The 20,927-nt window shown below is 27.4% G+C and overlaps 1 protein-coding gene across 1 annotated transcript in view; it reads right to left on the reverse strand.

The window, feature by feature from the left end:
* Positions 1-12,618, reverse strand: part of LOC100575909 (histone acetyltransferase KAT2B-like) — a 14,366-nt gene extending 1,748 nt beyond the window's left edge. The window contains exons 1-10 of the mRNA XM_029490486.1: positions 12,094-12,618; positions 11,769-12,028; positions 10,509-10,608; positions 9,686-9,864; positions 7,249-7,377; positions 6,168-6,301; positions 5,884-6,084; positions 5,706-5,800; positions 5,533-5,635; positions 2,620-2,728 (exon numbers count right to left, since the gene is read on the reverse strand). Of these exons, the coding sequence (XP_029346346.1) occupies positions 2,620-2,728; positions 5,533-5,635; positions 5,706-5,800; positions 5,884-6,084; positions 6,168-6,301; positions 7,249-7,377; positions 9,686-9,864; positions 10,509-10,608; positions 11,769-11,879 (1,161 nt within the window). The 5' untranslated portion in view covers positions 11,880-12,028; positions 12,094-12,618. The remainder of the gene's footprint in view (positions 1-2,619; positions 2,729-5,532; positions 5,636-5,705; positions 5,801-5,883; positions 6,085-6,167; positions 6,302-7,248; positions 7,378-9,685; positions 9,865-10,508; positions 10,609-11,768; positions 12,029-12,093) is intronic.
* Positions 12,619-20,927: the final 8,309 nt, after the last annotated feature.

The following is a 20,927-nucleotide window of genomic DNA, read 5'->3' on the forward strand; positions in this document are numbered from 1 at the left end:
TTTTAATATATATAGGTATAAAATCTATACTATAATTATGGTCACCAGATACGTACTTTTTTTCGGATGACAGTACTCTTTTTTGATGCATTCTCCTAGTGTCTTAATATTAGTATTAAATACATCAAATTTTATTTTTTTAAAGAAAATATTATGGAATAATATATGTTTATGATTTTTATAATTTGAATTTTGATTACCTCTCCATTTATATTTTATGGTTTGACTTAATATATATATAGTGTACTTAAAATTACTTAAATTTTAAAATATTTTTATCATAAAGACACATACCAATAATTAGATTTTATAGTTTATGATAAAAAAAAAAAAAATAAATAAAATGAACAATTTGTATAGATGAAGTTGACCTATGAGCTATGGCATGGGCAAAATGGGTATAATAGTATTCACATTGTTCAATTTTGACAGAAGAGCTAAGGTCTTAAAATGTACTTTTTTAAATTTGTTTATTTGGTCACCATAACATTAAATTATAATTGTATAATGAAAATAATATGTAGTAGAGCACCAAGTAATTTTAGTAACTAGGGCACCATTAGGTATAGTTGCGCCACTGTAAGCATGTCACTAAACTAATGAACTAAATATATAGTTAGATAAAAATATTAATACCGTAACTATACTTAATGTAATCTCTGGGGTCTCGTTTACAGAATCAACTGATTATTGGAATTAAAAAACAAAAACATAAACCAAATCATATACCTACTTCAGTATTGTAAAATTCAATTCATCTTTTATTAGAATTGCTGTGAACCAGATAATTTAATCACTTGTATGGCTTTAAATAGTCAAAATCAGAGTTATTATAATAATAAAATAACATAATAATGTCATGTTAAGCTAATATGAAAAATAAATTACGTCATGATTTTAAATTACCATCAACTATTTATACTTTTTTTTTTATTGCAAACTTTTTTTTCAATTATATTTATTATGTATACCAGCTAAATTCAATAGAATGAATGACCGGCTATTATATATTAATATTAATAATAATAAAATTTTCTATTAATATATTATAATTTAAATATAAAAGTATTAATATGAGAACTATTTATTGAGAATAATATGTTTAATCTTATTGACAGCCTCCTCCTTACCACCCAGTAAGGTATTAAGGATTTTGTCTTGGAGGGTTATATATTTATCGTGGGTTCACTTACTCAAGGCTCCCCACTCGGTATGTGGACAAAAAGTACCAGGAACAAAAGTACCCCAGAAAAAGAAAAAGTAAAACAAGTAAGTTCAATTGTCAACATTATTGGTTGGGACTATTATTACGGATGGGATTTTATATTCATTAGAAATGTTCAAAGTATAGATCACTTAAATGTCCTGCTATTTTAAATAATACTTTTGAGTACAATGATCCTAAAATTACAAACATATATGTACATTTATCTAATTTATTCTCAACTAAAACAACAAAAATTGTTTATGAAATAAAAGAAGGATCAAAAGTATACGAAAATACACCAAGCCAAATATTTTCCAAAGCTGTATACAATTTACCAACAGATGTACATACTCATGAATATGGTATAAGAAGATATAATGAAAAAATGTATTAGAAATCAAAGACGAGGAAATGATCCATGTGTTGAAAATAATCTCAAAGAATTAATAGTTGAAGGTAAATGCGTACTATTTAATTTGAATGTACTATTTAATATGTGCTTTTTTTTCATCGAATATAATAGAAAATATAAACAAATAACTTAGGCCTCGTCGGTGATTCCTGTATAATAAAAGCATAGGTGTCGCATATAGTTCATATTTTAAAATTATATCTAACTAAACTTTAATTATTATAGGTCGATTTTCACATTGCGTCGGTCAAAAACATCCAACGATATGGAAACATATAAGCCAGATGAGACAAGAGGTTGGAACAGATAGGGCACAGTTAGCTATCAGTGGGACTGGAGAACAAGCAAGTAAAAAAAAAATTATGAAAAAGTGCTATGTTGATTGAAACATTATGTGAGTGATAAAACAAAAAAAAATTACATTACACGAGTTTTTGTTAAATATCGAACATACCATTAGAAAAGATCATTTGATTAATTTTGTTTAATTTTTTAGTTGTACCTAGTTTAAAATAATATTTTTTTAGTTAATTTTTATAGCATCATTTAAATAAATGTTTAGTAGTTTAAAATAATTTTTAACTATTATTTTTTTTTTATATAAATGAATAATAGTAATAGTAGCTTATAATTGGTATACATATTATTTTATGTAGATATACATAACATAATATTATATATTGATTTATTTGGTACTTTTTTTTCTGTGTACTTTTGTTACTGGTACCTTTTTTATAATATCACCTCACTTACCTCCCCCATCATAAGTTGGCATAAAACTGTGATATCATAATATTATAAACACAAAATACATCGTCAAGATTATTTATAATGTACAATACACATAAGTCATGACTCATGGAAGTCTAGGACTTCATTAAATGCAATACCAAACTATTCTCGTTCAACTAATAAGCCAAAATATCTCCAACTACTAAAACGGTACTCATATTTTTAATTTTAATTTTATCTTGAAAATGATTTTGTTAAGTATATTTACCTTTAAAGATGTGTTGGCACCAACATCAAACGTATCAAAAAATGTATCCATTGCAACATAGTTTTTAAACATTTCATTATGTTTAACATCTGGTATTTTTAATGCAACTCTAAAATCATTTATCAAAATCAATTTTTATCTAAATTTATAATTTATAACTAGATAAATTAAAAATAATGTTCGAAAAAAATAATAAAATAATCAGCGTAAAGACAATGCTTACATTATGTTTTCAAATATAATATATAATAAATATATATATATATAACTTACACAAGTTTTAGTCTCAAACCACAGTTTGATTTAGAATAAATGATTTTTTGGTATAATATTTTATACAAATTATAAATTACTTAACTACTTAATTACTTACTAAATTCAGATTTTTTTACTTATTAGAGCATTTTTTGACATTTTTAGTGCATTTATATATTTTTAAGTCATTTTTGTATAAGTTTGGATAAAATTTCAGAAAAATGTAGTTAAAATTCATTCTGAAAGAATGCAATTAAATACTATTTATTTTGCCTTGTCATACCTCTATTTTAGATTCTGAGTGGACTGATGAATGTATTGATTTTACAGTGATGTGTGTTTTTTTTAAATTTTTTTTTTTGTGTCTGTGTACACGATAAGTAGTCTAAATAATGCTTCGATTTTCAACTTCAGTAACTTGTTCAATGGGTAAGTGAATACTTTTGGTACGTTGGGGAGGTCAAAACTTAAAATTCCCAATAGTTTTCACAAGTGCCGGGAAAAATAACATAAAAATTAAGGAAAAACGAGAATTTTTACGCAAAATCTGTTTTCGAGAAAATCGATTATGGTTTTTGGTGCAACTCTAAAACGAATGACCGTAGATTCATAAAATTTTGACTGAATGTTTATATTAGCAATTTCTATACACTATAACATTTCCCAAATATTTTGACTTATTTTGAGCTCTTTTCGGACATTTTCAGTTTCCATTTTTTTTAGTTTTTTGTTTCTATAAATGTCAATAAAATTTTATTTGTTGGTTAAAAAATCTTGAAAATTTAATAGAAGGTTCCTATTATATGTTTTGAAGGCAGATGAAAAAAATTAAAAATCCAGTTACAATTTTTTTTTATAAGCATCTAAAGTTCATATATTGACAAAATACGTAAAAATGACAAAAATTTGCAAATTATTTTGAGTTAGAAATTCATGAAAAATTTTCTTTTTAAATCTAAGATTTGAAAATGTAATACAAGATTCCTCATAAGTTTGTCTACCTTTTTCAAAAAAAAAATGTCTACAAGCAAGTCAAATTAAATGTTTATGAGCGTTTGAAATTTATATTTTTACAACATTTGATATTCACTCGATTTCTCATGTAACGATTTTATTATTCTGTTGTAATAAAAAAAGGAATGACTGTAGATACTTGAAAATTTCACTGAATGTTTATATTAGCATTTTCTATATACGATAAAATTTTGAAAATAATTTGACTCTTTAGAGCTGTTTACGGACATTGTCAGTTTTTAATTTTTTTAGTTTTTTTTTCTATAAATATCAATAAAGTATTATCTGTTGGGCCAAAATTGTAAAAAATTAATACAAGGCTCCTGATATGTTGTTACAATATCAGTTGAAAAATATTAAAAATACATAGGCACAATTTTTTTTTATATAAGCATTTAAAGATCAAATTTTGACAAAATTTATCAAATTTAAAATTGAATAATTATTTTGTAGTTAAAAATTTATAAAATGTTCAACTTTTATATCTAAGGCTTGAAAATTTAAAACAAGATTCCAAGTAAGTAGTTAATTCTGTTACCAAAAAATCAAACAAATACAGAAGCACAGTTTATTTTTATAGTCATTTTAAGTTCAAATTTGGATGAAAATATTATTTTAGTTATTTTGTTGTGATTGTATAATATTATTCGTGGGTACTTGAACTTCTAAAGTATACTATTATATTATATCTATGATAGTACCACGGTTTGTTGTTGATGTATAACACGTTATAAGTACCTAATGGATATTGTGATATGATTAATTTGGAATTTATTATAGATACCTATTATAGGTCAATATTTTTTTTAATACCATAGATAAGTATATAATATGTCTTATACCTAGACTGATATACCGTCTCCGCTCAGAATCGTTTTTCTTATATAGTGATATTATATCATTGAATTCAAATTTAATACTATCCATTATACATTTGTAGCCTACTGTGCAGCAGAGCGACATCCACTTACCCACCTTTTTAATATTTACTATGTTTTTACCAAGCAGATAAATATGACACAGTCGCCACAATAATACGGTTTGTATAATTAAGTTTTTGGAAATAATTTTCAGGCTTAAAATAAGATGGGAAAAAACAAATAAGAAGATGATACGAATAGTTAATAATAATTAGAATTTACAAAAGAATTATTAATAACAAGACAAATTTTTTCAATGTTCAAATAATTTAAGAGCATCTTTTGGTCCATTTTCAAAAAAAATTCTGTATGAGTGCATTAAATCATATGTTTTTAAGGCATTTTTCTTGTTTTTTAGAGTATTTAAATCCGTTTCCTTCTCATAACTCACTTTGAATCTGAATCATCTTAAAAAAAAACCACATACAAACACAAATAATGTTCTTACCATCATGTTTTGTAATAGGTCGATTCACTCTAATTTATAAACTAACAAAGCTAAATGTGATATTGTAAGATGGAGACAACAAATTCCGGCATTGGTTCATCATCACCCCCCCTCCACACACACACACACACACACACACACACAAACCGTGTCTACGGCACCGTTTGTCTACAATTAAGTCAACCTACCAAATTACTTATATATTATTAATAATTTATTAATTACTATGATAGCAATACAAAAATATATTTAGTAATAAAAATTAGGAATACTTACTCATTCAAACGATTGTTGTGTATTCTTCCTGGTATATTGGAATTCATTATAGGTGTATTAAATTGATTTTGGATCAATTCATGTAAATTTATGTTTAACCTATCTAAGATATAAAGTTGATTCAATTTAACATGTTATGTAATTAATATATATAACTAAAATAAATAACATACCTAAGATTTTTTTTGTAGCTGGAGCATTTAAAAATTTTGAATCCCATATAGGCGAATCCATTTCATACACTTCGTGTTCTAATGAATCCAAAAAACTAAATCAAAAATAAATTAAGTATTACTATAGAGTGTTTAAACTATTACTATGGAAATAAAATTGATTTTTAAGTATACTAACTTTGGAAAAATTTTCAAGAATAAACATTTTTTTAGGAAAGAACAATCGTCTCGTGATTTCTCAATACACCAATTTGTGACAGATGGTCTAAATACTTTTAGGGTATATTTTAAAATATCCTTGCCAAATATTGTACTGCTTGAATAACTTGGTTTTAATTTAGAATGATTGGAAAAGGAAGGAAGGCAATGCTCTTTGTACCTAAAAAATATCAATTAATTCATTAATTTATAATTTATATAAGTACAATGTTGTGTGTAGAAAATAATGAATGTATTAAATACTTCTGGTAATAAAATTTATAACTGTTATTGAATTTTAATTTATTGAGAAATGGAAGCTTCTCAGGAGTAATCCATGTCCAATGATTAAAATGATCTAAAATTTGTCTGGTGATATAAAATGCCATTTGTAATTCCTAAAACATATAATTATTTATTTTTACTATAGGTAATTTAATAAATTTAATATTATAAGAAAATATGTTTCAAATTTAAATATAATACAATTAACTATTTTTTTAATTTAACTATGTTGCTAAATTTAATTCATCGTATTTTCATATAGGTAATGTAATATTATACATAAAAGAGCAGTTTTTCTAATATTATATTAATTAAAAATATCCAAATTATGTAAATAAAAATATATTTATACTGATGTTGACAGTGTATTCTTCAATTGGATTAGCATATTATATAATAAAAGTAATTAATACACATATATATTATATTGTATACAGTGTCGGCCTGTCACACAAAAGAACCATGGATTACTAAATTAGAGTACAAGTATGTTGCTACATGTTGCAATGCATAAGAATTAAAAACTAGGTTAAAAAAAATATTTATCTAGTATACAAAAAAATGTATAGTTAAGTCCTTAATCAGTAAGTTGTAGTAGACTATAAACAATAGATTAAGAAGCAATATCATATACTTAGTTAAGCAAAAGTATATAAGAAATGAGAGTTTCGCTGATCAGCTAGCTCAGTCGGTAAACCACGAGACTCCTAATCTCAGGGTTGAGAGTTCAAGTTTTTTTTAAATAATTTTACTTTGTAGTACCTATTTACTAATTGAATTAAACATTAACAGTTGTAATTTTGAAATAAAATATTCAATATCTGTTATAATATTATCTGTTCTCATTCCCTATTGTTGATAGCTGTCTAGTCGATATAAGATCACAAAATAATTCAAAATAATCTTAATATATTTTGTTTAATAATTTAACTGAATATTTATAATCAAGGATCAACGCTAGTATTTTAGATGCTAGTTGTGAACATTTTTTTTGAATTGTCAATAATTGTGGCCAATAATAAACTATTATTTTATTTTGTATAATTTCTTTAATACTTACATCGGTATTATATGAATACTCATACAAACAAAAGTGCATAAAAATATCTGCTATAGCTGGAGACTCAAATGGCGGTTTTTCGATTAAATCTTCAATCGAGGAATCAATATTTATAAAATATTTTATTTCCTAAACCATGAATAAAGACAATAAATTACAAGTTACATAATGATAAATAAACAAAACTTAAATGGTAGAACTTAAAGTCAAGGTACAACATTTGAAGAGCTTAGTAGTTTAATATGTCATTGTAAATTAAAGTATCTAATTATTAGGTACTTTATGTACAATGATGCATAGATGTTGAATAAAGTACAATCATTGGGAACTATTACTACAGAACTATTACTACAGAACAATCAAATAATAAGATTAATTTTTTTAATTCAAGACAAATTTTTTTATTAATTATTTATGACTGTTGTTAGTTTTAATTGTTAATAATTAGAGTTAGGATGTTGATGACTTTTGCATTTTTTTTCCTTTTATTCTGTACAATGCTATCCTAGCTAAAAATTTGTTTCATGCTCCCTTGATGCAGAATATTCTAATTTTATTTTGCATTTTTTGCATTTTTAGCTATAAATGCATTTTTTTTTGTTTTTTAACGTCATTTTTTAACATTTTTAAGTCATTTTTTCATCTTTAAGGGCATTTTTTGTACTTTTTATACAATGTGGGGCATTTTTCACAAATTATAGATTTTAGGGCAAATGTTACACCCAAGTTTGGAAACAAATTTAATTTATTTAAAATCTAACTTTGGATTTGGACTCTTAGTAAAAAATAATTTTAATATTATTATTGTGGGATTTTTGTTATGATTACATTTATCGCGTTCCGATAAGATTTACTCTTTGAGTCTTATATATTAATGAAACGAGTGCTCTTTCAGACATACGCCGATCATACACGCTTAACGAGTATTACATTTATAAACTGTATGGAATAAATCCGATAAACAAGATTAAATTGACAATTAAATTGACAAATATTAATTGTACAGTGCAACAATGCAATATGAATATTATTATAACATCAACATCTTAACACTAATAATAAAAATATTTTTAATATATTTTTTTTTTATTTATATTTTACTTTTTAATTTATTTTTAATATTGAAATTTATTTATTAATTATTTAAATGCTTCTACTATTACACCCATTATTATACCCATATCTCTAATAAAAATTATTATTTATAAATAAGTTTTTTTCACTTACTTAATTAGTATTTTAGATAATTTGTAAGGTCATTTTTGAAGTTTTTAGGGCATTTTTGCGCTTTTTTTAGGGCTTTTTTGCATTTTTTTTAGGGCATTTTTGTGTGTTTTTTAGGTCATCAACATCCTAACTCTATTAATAATATTATTTTATCACAAAGAAGCAAATTTAACCTGTCGTTTGTATCACTATGCAACATTGTTTGTATCATGTTGTTTTTTCGTTGTTATAGACTACTAAACAAAAAATAGTACAGGGAATCCAAGAAAAAATTATTCATTTTTTAACATCTCACAAAAAATATATCTATCATTTTTTCAGTGTAAGAATTATATGAATTATTTAAATGATTAAAATAATTAAAACTCATATCATAAGAATTTTATACGTAAAATACACATAAAGTATTATTTTCATTAATTTAAGTGGTCTGACATAATTTGCTCATTACTATTCACTACACAATATGCATGTGTATGAAGTAATGCATAAATTCACACCTCATGGTATACTAATGAGTTCACAGGTTGATAAGTATTATAAAGAAATTATTTTATTTACTAATATTATTTACTCTATTATAATTGGAAACATGGCAATTAAAGGTATTAATAGTCCCAGAGGAATTGAATATTAAAATTGTAAACCGATGGTTCTAAAAATAATAACAAGGTGAGAGTTAAGTTAGGTTTAACCTAACCATGTTTCCAATGGAAATGTAATCAAAATATATCAAGTATTTTTTTCCATTGAGATGAATTGTAATTTAGTTCTAAATTATTAAGAAATATGTATGTTCAAATATGTTGGTTTAAAATAAGTTGAGTCAAATAAAAAACTATTTATAAAATATACATATTTTAAATATATATACTTAAAGCATTAATATCCTTTATTATGTGCTAAAAGTATGTGGCATAGACTAATTGGAAAAAATTAAGTTAAAGTATTTAATGTTTGATTAAGATATTTTATTTATATGTACCTCCAATGTGATAAAGGTAAAATTGTTGTATATTATATTTATTCTGATATACAAATATGACACCTGATAATATTAATTTAACAATTTATAATAATAAATGGTCACTTTTATTTATTTATCATCTATAAATTGTTGTACATAAAGTACCCCGATCTATTACTTTAATTTATAATGACATATTAAACTACTAAGCTCTTCAAATGTTGAACTAAACAATTTACTTACATGTTTTAGGAGACCTTTAACATTATTAGAATATTTCAACTCGGCATTTCTTTCATAATCAGAAGGCAACTTTAACAGATATTCTATTTTATCATTTGTATTTTCAAACTCAATTATTTTTATCGTCAAATAGTCTAATGCATTTTCTGGAGCATTTACCAAATGTGACACATGATCATCTAATAAAACATTAATTATAAAAAACATAATTTAAAATGGTTTTTATATATAAATATAAATATTAATAAAGGTTCCGAGCATAAAAGGAAATTATGCATTATCATAATTTTCAATTACTATTATTATTATTATTATTATTATTCATTCTCAATTATCAAAATGGTAGTAAGCGTTCATTTTAAACAAAAAACAAATAAACTATTTTTAATAGTTTTGAAAATATCATTTTGTAATGGGCTCTATTGTTATATTTTTTAAATATGTAATCTGTGTAGTGTCTACGTGTCTTGTGGATATTAAATCATAAATAGTTTCATTAAAAAAAATGATTAATAATTGTTTTTTATAAGTCGTATGACCAGAATAATGAATTGATATTTTTTTTAGATAGATTTTCTTGTTAATTTGTCTTTAAGTAGCTAATAAGTATCTGAACATGACACTAAAATAAATTAAAACCATTTTAAGTATTTCATGTAACTTGTATAGTTAATTATTTTTTTTTTTTCCGTTTAAAAATTAATTCATCATGTTTCACTTAATTTGTCCATACCTAACATATACAACAGAGTAATAATAAAAAACAAACACAATTTATCTGACTATGATTATATAATATTATAATATCATTAGATATACTTACATAGTTTATGGTTACAAAAAGATCGGTCACAAATAGAAATCATTGATTGTGCATTAAGCTTCTCATTACAAATCCATCTTTTGCAAACACAACTTAAAATCTAATAACAAATTTTAAAATATTACAAGTAGCTCTATTACTCATCAATATCTAGTAATTAATTTAAGCATTTAACATAAACAGACACTTTTAGTGTATGAAGAAAATAATGAACTGTTTAAAATAAAATGTTATGTTGTGCTAAACATGTATGTTTAGTGAATATAATCAGTTAATATTAATTCCTATAATCTGATTGGCACCATACTTCTGCGAGTAGATAGTTATGTCATAGATCTCCGGTTCTGAATTTAACAATTCAATGAATCTCAGCTATCATATCAATATGATATGCTGTAAGATGTTGAACATTAATTGAGTTTTTTATGAGATTGACCATAAATAACACCGTAAAAATTATGTACTGTGCCCTAGTGAGACCCATTTTAGAGTACGGCTCACTAATTTAGGACCTGAGAAATACTGTAGGTAAATGGTTCTAATCAGCTTGAAAAAGTCAAATGCCTATTCTTAAGGTAGCAAGTTTTATTTTGGGCATTCAATACCCCCCTTATGATTACACTCCAGTCAAAAATATTCCTGTCCTAGACTCTTTAGTTGACCATAGACAAGTGTTAGTCAAAACTTGTCTAAGTGGCCTGTTTTTTAGACTCTCCACTTTATAATCCTATAAGTTTTACAATATTTCTTAACTTCTACAATATTTTACACTTATATCCTTTCAAATTCCCAAATTTAAAAGGAATTACATAAATTACGAGTCAAGGTGAGCCAATTTATATCAACGATGACGATCCCACATTTCTTGTATAATAATTTTTATTTTTGTTTAAATTACTTTATTATTTTGTATTTTATTTAACATTTTTACTACAATTATGTCTACTAGGTACCTATTGTTATTATATAAAAAATTGGCTATTTTGTATGCAAAGGACTAACTGTTAATTGTTAATAGGTAGACAGATAAATATAGAAATTATGTAGGTATTCATATTTATGTTTAATATAATTGCTGGAAATGCGTTTGCATAAAATCAATAGGTACGCCGACAGTGTTAAGAATTTATAATAGGTATAGTCAATGTGATATAAATTCATAAACATTAGGCCTACTTACAGGCACACAGACTCAACACTCAAGATTATTAATAAGCCAACGGCAAATAATAAAAATACACATAATAATAACTATCGTACCCGACACGGCATATAACTTGAGATCTTAATGAGCTTTTTCATTCTAGGGACAGTCATCACCACCGGCATATCAGTCTGTCTGGACTTCGAAATCTCATTGATATCGTCCATCTTCCGGTAGTTACGTAACGACCAACAGGTAACAATACTTTGACGCTGTTTAAACAGTTTTGATTGAAACTTTCCGTTGCACCGGGTTAATTGTTTTGCAGACAAATGCGATCCGTATTATAGTGACGAACAGTCGTAATCCTTAAATACTATAACAACAATATTATGCATTATACCTACAATATTAGTAGGATGAAGACATCAATAATAATACTTAGGTACTCGCCAACCGGGTAGTTGGTAGGTATAATGTATGATATTATAGCGCAAGTATGCAACCACGCAAACACGACACCACCACCGAACAAATTAAACAATGGTACGTCTTTGCAAGAAGCAACAAGCGACGTCGCAGCACGTGAATAGATAACGAACGGTATGATAAGGACTATGGAGACCGAACACCGTATACACGCGAATGAAATGTCCAGAGTACCGACCGCGACCCTGAATTAGGATTACAGAATGGACGATAGACCGGAAAAGAAAAACTTAATATTATGACCAGGCCACTGACTTGCACTCGCAAACTCGCAACACGCTATATAGGCTCGGCTGGAAACGTGTTGTGTCCAAACGTGTAAATACGCTACAGTGTGTCAGCAGCCTTCGACGCTTCCGTCCGTGTTCGTTCAAAAAACACCTGTTAGGTGGCGCGCGCATTCTTCCTCACCAACATTCCCCGGACGGGCGCACGTACACTGCAGACTACCCGGGCAGCCCGACCATCGGCACCTTCCTCCCCCCCTCACACCATTTTATCGGCCTACACTGCGTTTCCAATCCGTACGGGATATAAACAAAATTCTGTGATTTTTACATCCCAAGTTTGGTCTAAGTCGAATTGATACACATGCCCACATATCCTATTTTGTCGACTTGTGACTTCTCGCGCAGATCGAAGGATCTGGCCGTCAAAAAGTTACGGGAATACCAAATTATACCATGTCCATATCATGGTCCGGTCTGTCGAAGACATAATATAGTCACAGTGCTTGACTTGATAGATGGGTGTGCAGGGGGGTGGATATACCTATATACTGCAAATATTATTGTAGGGTGGGGGATGGTGTAAACTTCTGCTTGAAATAATTTTTATTAAAATGTAAATTTAAATTGATGTCGATAATATACCTAATGAATTTTACTATTTTTAATATTAAAAATATTTTTATATTAGTTTATCTTTTCTATGCTTTAAAGTGTCCCGGATCTACGCACGTTTTTAAATCGTTGAAATATGCTGCTGTGATTAATTTTTCTTAATTCGAGCACTGTAATATGGACAACGCGTCCAAGCCCGGATTAAGGATCAATATTGGGCTCCGGTGGACACCTTACACTTAGTGGGCTCTCTTTTAATATTAACTTCAAAATCATTGTATCACTATATTTTAACGACTGTATGTTGTTGTATAATTTTGTACTAGACACAATAATATATATAAAACTGATAAGTGATAAATAAATAATTATTTTATAACTAGCTAATTCCGCGCACACCATTGCCCGTAAAAAATGACCAATCTTAGAAAATGTGTGATTGTTCAACTCCTTTTGGGTGTAACTCGCTGCAGTAGCCAGTAAGTGAAGTTCAGCCAGCCTGGTAGGCAATCCGACTACGTCGGATCGATGGACGGTGTGCGACGGCATATCAAGTAGGCAATCCACCTGCAGGCTAGGTTATAGCATGCTATAAGTTTAAGTCAGCCACCTTGGTAGGCAATGTGCGAAAATTCGATTTGATGCATGCTTTTACAGTTTTACCTAGTCTGCCCGAATAACCAATGGCAATCAATAATAAATAAATACTAATTTCTACTAATTATTTCTCCTATAGCCAATAGCAACCATTTATAAACAAAAATATCCATCGCAAATCTCTCCGGGATGGGCCTACCGGGTCCAATATTGACTCTAAACCGTTCAAGGACCCAATTTTTTTCGTTTTTGCGTGGCGGCAACAGACTTCTGTAATATAGAAATCTGTGACTTCATAATAGTTTTGACACATTGTTATTAATTATTAGAATATTAAAAATATATATAAAATTAAGAACACTTTTATTTTATAATTACATATTAATATAAACCTACTGTAGGTAGTAGGTACCTACCTACTAAAATAAACAGTGGCGAATGCTGAGTCCGATGTATGGGCATACTCATTTATCATAATGTATTATAGTTCTATTTAATTTTATATAAGACTTTAATTTAATTAATACCTATTAATTTGATTACTTTAATTTTAATTATATTACAAAATTCATAGACGAAGTGCAACCGACTGAGCATGCCTTTGGTGATTAGTACCACGGGTAAAGGTCTCGTAATAATCGGTATTTCACAGCAATAATAAGCGTCGTATAGCTTGCGCACACTGCAGCTGCTATGGCATGCTCTGTCAGTAAATGTTACAATACAGATATAGTATACAAGAAATAGATGACTTTTTTGTCATACATTGTGATTTTTTTAAATACGTAATATTATATTATTGATAACAAAATAATTTTTTTATTTTTATTAATTACGTTTTTATCTTTAAGCATACGGCGCATTCTGAGCATGCCTGGAGAATTCGCCACTGAAAATAATTTCGTTATTTTGAACGCATTAAGAGGACGTTACACGGCCATTTGTTGTTTTCGTCATACAGGTGTGTAACATAACAAATTTACGCTCAAGAGAACACGTTTAGCTCCATAAGCTTAAAAAATAGAGTGAATTATCATATTATTGTGAAACTTGATGGTAAGTTACATTATCTTTGTTTGTATGTGGATTTTTAAGCGATACTTAAATTTTTTGGTAAGTTATGCGCATAAAATATAGCGTAAATTAAAAATTCTCATAACTCACTTAAAAACTGAATCATGTTAAAAAAAACCTACATAAAACACAGATACCATCAAGTTTTATAATAATTGGTCGATTCACTCTAATTTTTTAATTAACTGAGTGAAACGTAAATTGCTAAGCGTAAATTTGCTATATTATGCATTTGTAAGACGGAGACAACGTCCTCATAAACAAATATATTTCGGGGACTTTAATGGGCCCCCGAAATCAATGGACCTTGGGACTGTTTTCCCCCTGCCGCCCCTTAATCCGGGCTTGAACGGGTCCCCCATATTCTTCCATAGGTTATCTAGTGACCAAGTTGTTAGAAATAGATGACCCAATACCTGTGGGGTTTGAATAATACGATAAACCCCATGTGTAAGACATCTTTTTCTAAAAATGTATATTAATTGTTGTTAAATTTCTATCTCTTGCTATTAATGGACACCTATATATTATATGGACCGAGTTGTCAGTATAGGCCATAGGGCTAGGTAAATTGGGTTTGCGATGATTTGGGTACATTTTTAAAGCGGTAAGTTGAGTCACGGGTAAAAAAAAAGTAGTAGGTAAGTTGGGTCCCGGCTATAAACCCACTTACCTATACCTGTTCGGCCCGATCATTTAAATTTTTACCAAGAATATAATAGTATAATAAACACATAATATATTTTAATTTATACCATAGGATTTTTTTATGTATACAATTTATACCGAGAACATAATATTATGTAATATAATATAATATAATATATAATAAATAAATAATATAGTTATAAAATTTGACTTCTAATAAAGATGAATAGATATTATAAAAATGAAATTAACATACTACCTAACATTTTTTATGCGGGACCAAGGACATAAGGTTATTTGGGACACAATTTACCAATCCTAGATTTTCCCAACATTTCGTATACCTACGTTTTGCTTTAAATGAAGTCGCGGGCTGAGAATGAAAAGGTACTATGTCACAAAATCTAATTGTTCATCAGAGTGATTTTTAACTTTAATACCAAATATCTTTTTTCAGGTTATATTATGAACATAACCATAATTTTAATGAATAAATACATATAATTATTGTCAAATACATTGTTATTATTAGATATCCACACATTTTATAAAACCCAAAAAACTGGAAAAAAAGTGTATACGAATAAAAAAAGTTCTGTGTATAGAACCTTTTCATCCTTCCAACTAAACAATATAATATACATAGAACTTTTTTTCTTTTTTTGTAATACCATACAATATTTTTACTTCTTATCAGAGTTAAGGAAATATGTAACATCAATATTTATTCCTAATGAAATTTGTTTTTAAATTATTTTAATGTTTAATCGAAAACAATTATTCAAATTTAAGCGAATAAATACTTAAATTGCTTTATGTACCTACCTAATTTTATTATTCTAATTATATTGCAGATTGAGATTACATTATAATGTATATCCCCTCTAATACTATAAGTATAATAAGTAATATCACATTATCACGTCATCATCGTTGACACGTCTTAAAAAACATTAAAACAAAATTATAAATATAAATTGCTGGCAATTGAAATTGACAACATACTAAATAACTTTTAATAATAAGATAATATTATTAAGTCTATATTATATTATGCCTACTTTTACAAAAATATTGTACGATATTATTGTAATTTTTATTTTTATTGTATTATTGATACTAACCTTTTAATACTAACCAACATTGAATGACATGACGATAGAACCTTTTCATACTTACGTAAACTTATCAGAATAAAAAAGTTCTATCGAACTACAACTATAATCATGATTCAGTAATTTTTCATGACATAGAACCTTCTCATTTTCTGTATCTCACTAAGTATTTTTGTATGTCGGGGCAGATCCAGAAATATTTTACGGGGGGTGGGGGGGCGCAAAATTGTCCTTACACTTACGACTAAGCTGCCTGAATTGTAAAATAATACGTAAAAGTGACAACAATTTGAACAATTACAAGGAATATATAAAATAAAAATTGGAGTATTTTTAAGTACTTGAAATATGAGGTATACAATAGTATATTATCTAAGAAAAATAAACAACAATAGTTTACAAAACAATCTTGTTTTATTAATAATAAAATATTAATAGAAATTTAAAAAATCATTTTATAAATTTACATAATTGGTAGTATAATTAAAAAATACCTACTTTTTTACAATACAAAATCGAGTTTTCTTTTTTTTCTTTTGAAAATCTATTTATTATATTTTCAAATTTATTTTCATTGCCGATATTTATATCTTTATGGATATACACAGGGGCGTCATTTCAGTTTTTTTTCTAGGTGTGCAAACTTTTAGGCAGGCCAATTTTGACATTTCACCAGGCCATTAAAAAAAATATATATTTATATATATATAAATGTAGGAAACCTATGCAAACCTATGTAAATATTCTTTCCTTCCCTTTTATAATTCTAATTGAAACTCATAACGACTAATGCAACTTTTAAATAGCTAGCAATTCAAAGAATTAAAAGCTTATAAGCAGTTAAAGCAACCAGCTAATGTCATTACTGTACATATACAAAAACTTAAAATATATATTTTTTATATTACCTATATATGAAAACATGTATAAGTTAATTATGACGGCGCATTGGAGTATTAATGGCAGGCCAATTGTTAACATTTTTTAAGTTAGTGCTGCCATTGCACACCCTGCCCCCCCTAAATGACGCCCCTGGATATACATAAGTGCTTATCCAGTTAATCGATCTTCTGACATTCTAGCCCTTAACCAAGTTTTAAGTAACCGTAAAGAGGAAAAGCTTCTTTCTGCTGTTGCAACAGAAATGGGCAGTGTAACTAATATTTTAATAAATGACGAAAGTATTGGATAGTAATCTGAATCAATATTGTTTAATGTTTCATGAGCAGAATTAATATTTTTAAACTCAGGATTTAATAAAAAAGAACTTTCTATAAGTTTAAGTTCTCCTCAAGCTTTGTTGATATGATATAAGGGGAACTGTTTAATAAGCTGCTGTATTGATTTGACACTTTCTCAATTGTATTATTAAACAGATTACTGTTATTAATTATCTGAGTCCGATTAGAAGGAACTAAAAAGTTCAGATTAAAACCTTGCATATTGTCACCAGAGAACCTTATATCAAAATTATGAATGATTTCGTCTAGTAAAGGTATATAAATTGATAGACGCCAGTACGACAGCAAGTCATACCGATAATTTTATTTATTTATAATGCCATAATGGTACAATAATAATGATATTTGGTTCGGGTAAAATAATGGTAGTTTCAGGTAATAGTTAATCGTCGACAACATGAAATTGGTTATCATCAGGGCTCGTTACTTCATGCACTAAAAAATGCATAAATAAGCATGCATTCATGCACTAAAAATTGTCAAAATGTGCATTAAAATATGTACTAAAAAGCTCGAAAATATGCCCTAACATTTTTAAATTATGTACTCAAAGTATGCATTATGTAAAAAAATCATGAGAAAATTTTAAAATAATAAGAATTAATCCATAAATTAAAAAAAATTCAAATTCCTCCACAAAATTTTGCAAACGGCCCGCAACTTTTTCTTTTTCTTTCGGCATTGTTTAAATAAAATATGAATAATGTGTACAGTACCTATATCTCACATGAAAACACTAAAATAGGAAATTGAACGGACAAACACATACGACTCATACGAGTAACCTCATCGGCGAGTGTAAGAGAACTATACTGTACATATGTGCAAAATTATAAATGCTGGTTGGTGAGAAGCTGCCACTTTATACGGTGGAGGATGGTAATGGTAGCGATTACATTGTTTCCGCGATATTTCGTAAAACGCATAAAATCTAAATAAGTATGTACTAGGACACTAGGTAGTCACACACTCACTGAATAAAAATAAATCAAAACACTATAATTTTGTAAACAGGAAAGTAAATAAGAAACAAGAAACTTTTCAAATATTAGGCTAAAAAATATTTTTATGAAATAATATGCACTAACGACTGTAAAAAATCGACTATATGCCAAATATGCCTTTACACTCAAAACATGCAAAAACATGTACTATCAAACTTCATATTATTATTACTATTGTTATGAAACGGATTTGTATCTCAGTTAGCATGTTTTCCTGTGTAGCAAAAAACATGAACTTACGAGCCCTGGTTATCATCGACAACGATCGATGACAGAACGCAATTTAGCTATAACACATTAACACAGTACCTAACACAATTACACCAGTGGCGCCGCGCCGGGGTCCTTCAAAAATGGTGATTCAAAATATCATCTTAGTTTAGAACCTACCACCCACCCACCCGATAATCATATTATAGAAAATTATATTAGTATCTTACGGTTCACAGTTGACTGTGAAATAACGTTCTATTTATAACTTTGGTTATAATTTGGTTTTTACATTTTAGTTTTTACTAATATTATTTAACCTACGGGCAGCGCTGAATTGAATGCGGAATAACAAATATTATTGGGGACGCTACACCCGCATGACGTTTTGTCTCCGTCTTACAAATGTATAACATTGCAAAACCGATTTTTTGCGAGTAAGAATCGCTCATGCCATAGCTTATATAATATATGTTTTTACGGTTATATTTTAGGTATCTAAATTATAAAAACTATATAAAAATGATATATTGTGAACTAAATTTTATCGTTAAAAAATATGAAAAATCGTAAAAAATCGTATGTATATGTAAACCTAAAAAAGGTGGACAAGTGGGTGTCACTCTGCTGTACCATATTTATACTTGAAACTTTAAAAGTTAAATAGTTTAATAAGTTATGTAGATAATTTATGTAACCATAATATAGTATGTTGGTTTGTGGTAGACGGTAGTATATGGTGAAGCTCTTTATGGTAATATTACGTAAGTACCTACTTAAAGTAGGTATTTTTACTAACTAGGGACGAACATTTATTTTTTACCTCTATTATGTCTGTTCCAAGTTAAGCACTGAGTCTATAATATTTCCGTAAAATATTAATATTGAAATATTAAATAAGTTTAATAAATTATTACATAGATTTAATACTATAAAAATAAATATACTTACCTACTTATTTTTCTACGTTACTACTTATATTATATTGTTATTATTTATAGCCTATAAATAACCCAAATACCTGATTTAAAAATTAAAATATGCATAAATACTAACAATATTAAATAGGTAAGTACCTATACATTTAATATTAATTAGGTAATTAATTTATTATTATTATTTATTAATTAGTTAATTAATTAACTTATAAAAATATATTCTTTAATTTTAAAATTACTAGAAATACCTAATGTATATAAATACTGATTAGGTATTATATTTTCACCCATTTAGTATTTTGAAATAGAAACATAAACTTTTTTTGAAAAATCTCGTAATTTTAAGACATTTTAAAACAAAACTGTTCTTATTTTTCTTTTTTACCTCGTATACGGTATGCACATCTCAATGTAGGTATCTGGTTTAATTCATTTCGAACAATCAACAAATGGCCAAAATTATATCAAAGATAAAAATGTTGAATACAATAACAATTTATTATTATTGTTGGCGTCGTCGAGGCTCGTCTACTTCCAGAGACAAAATATTACCTACCTACTATTTTATTGTTCTAAAAACAAGTAGTATAGTCGAAAACAAGTTCTAGTAACCACAGGGTAAAAGTCAGATGATACTGGTACTAAAGACATTAAAAATAGTACTAAAGATATAGATACATATTATAATTTAGTGCTACTATTTCCACATGAATATAATATAGTAAAAAATAATAATTTATTATAACTTTTTATCTTAAAATGTAAATTTTTTTAGAGTACAAATTACTAATGTGCCCAAAAATGTTATGCTGTAAAATGTAAATAGTCAAAATTATTAGCAATTTGCGATGCGCCCATTATACGTTCCACGGGCAGAAATAATTCGGCTGTGTAAGATCGGACATCGAAAGTGGTTAAAGGTCAGACACGTGTCTGTTTTCGATGCTATAGTATTGATCCACGCGACCACGCCCGATAAAAGCCGAGGCCAAATCCACAGTTGGGTTGCGTCAATGATGGGCAAATTCCCGGGAATATAGTTTCGGGAATATAATAGGTTTTTAAATATTGATTAAAGGTTTCAGTTTTAAATTAAACTTATTTTTGTAAATGATCC

This window comes from Acyrthosiphon pisum, chromosome A2 (genome assembly GCF_005508785.2).
Source record: "Acyrthosiphon pisum isolate AL4f chromosome A2, pea_aphid_22Mar2018_4r6ur, whole genome shotgun sequence".
NCBI lineage: Eukaryota > Metazoa > Arthropoda > Insecta > Hemiptera > Aphididae > Acyrthosiphon > Acyrthosiphon pisum.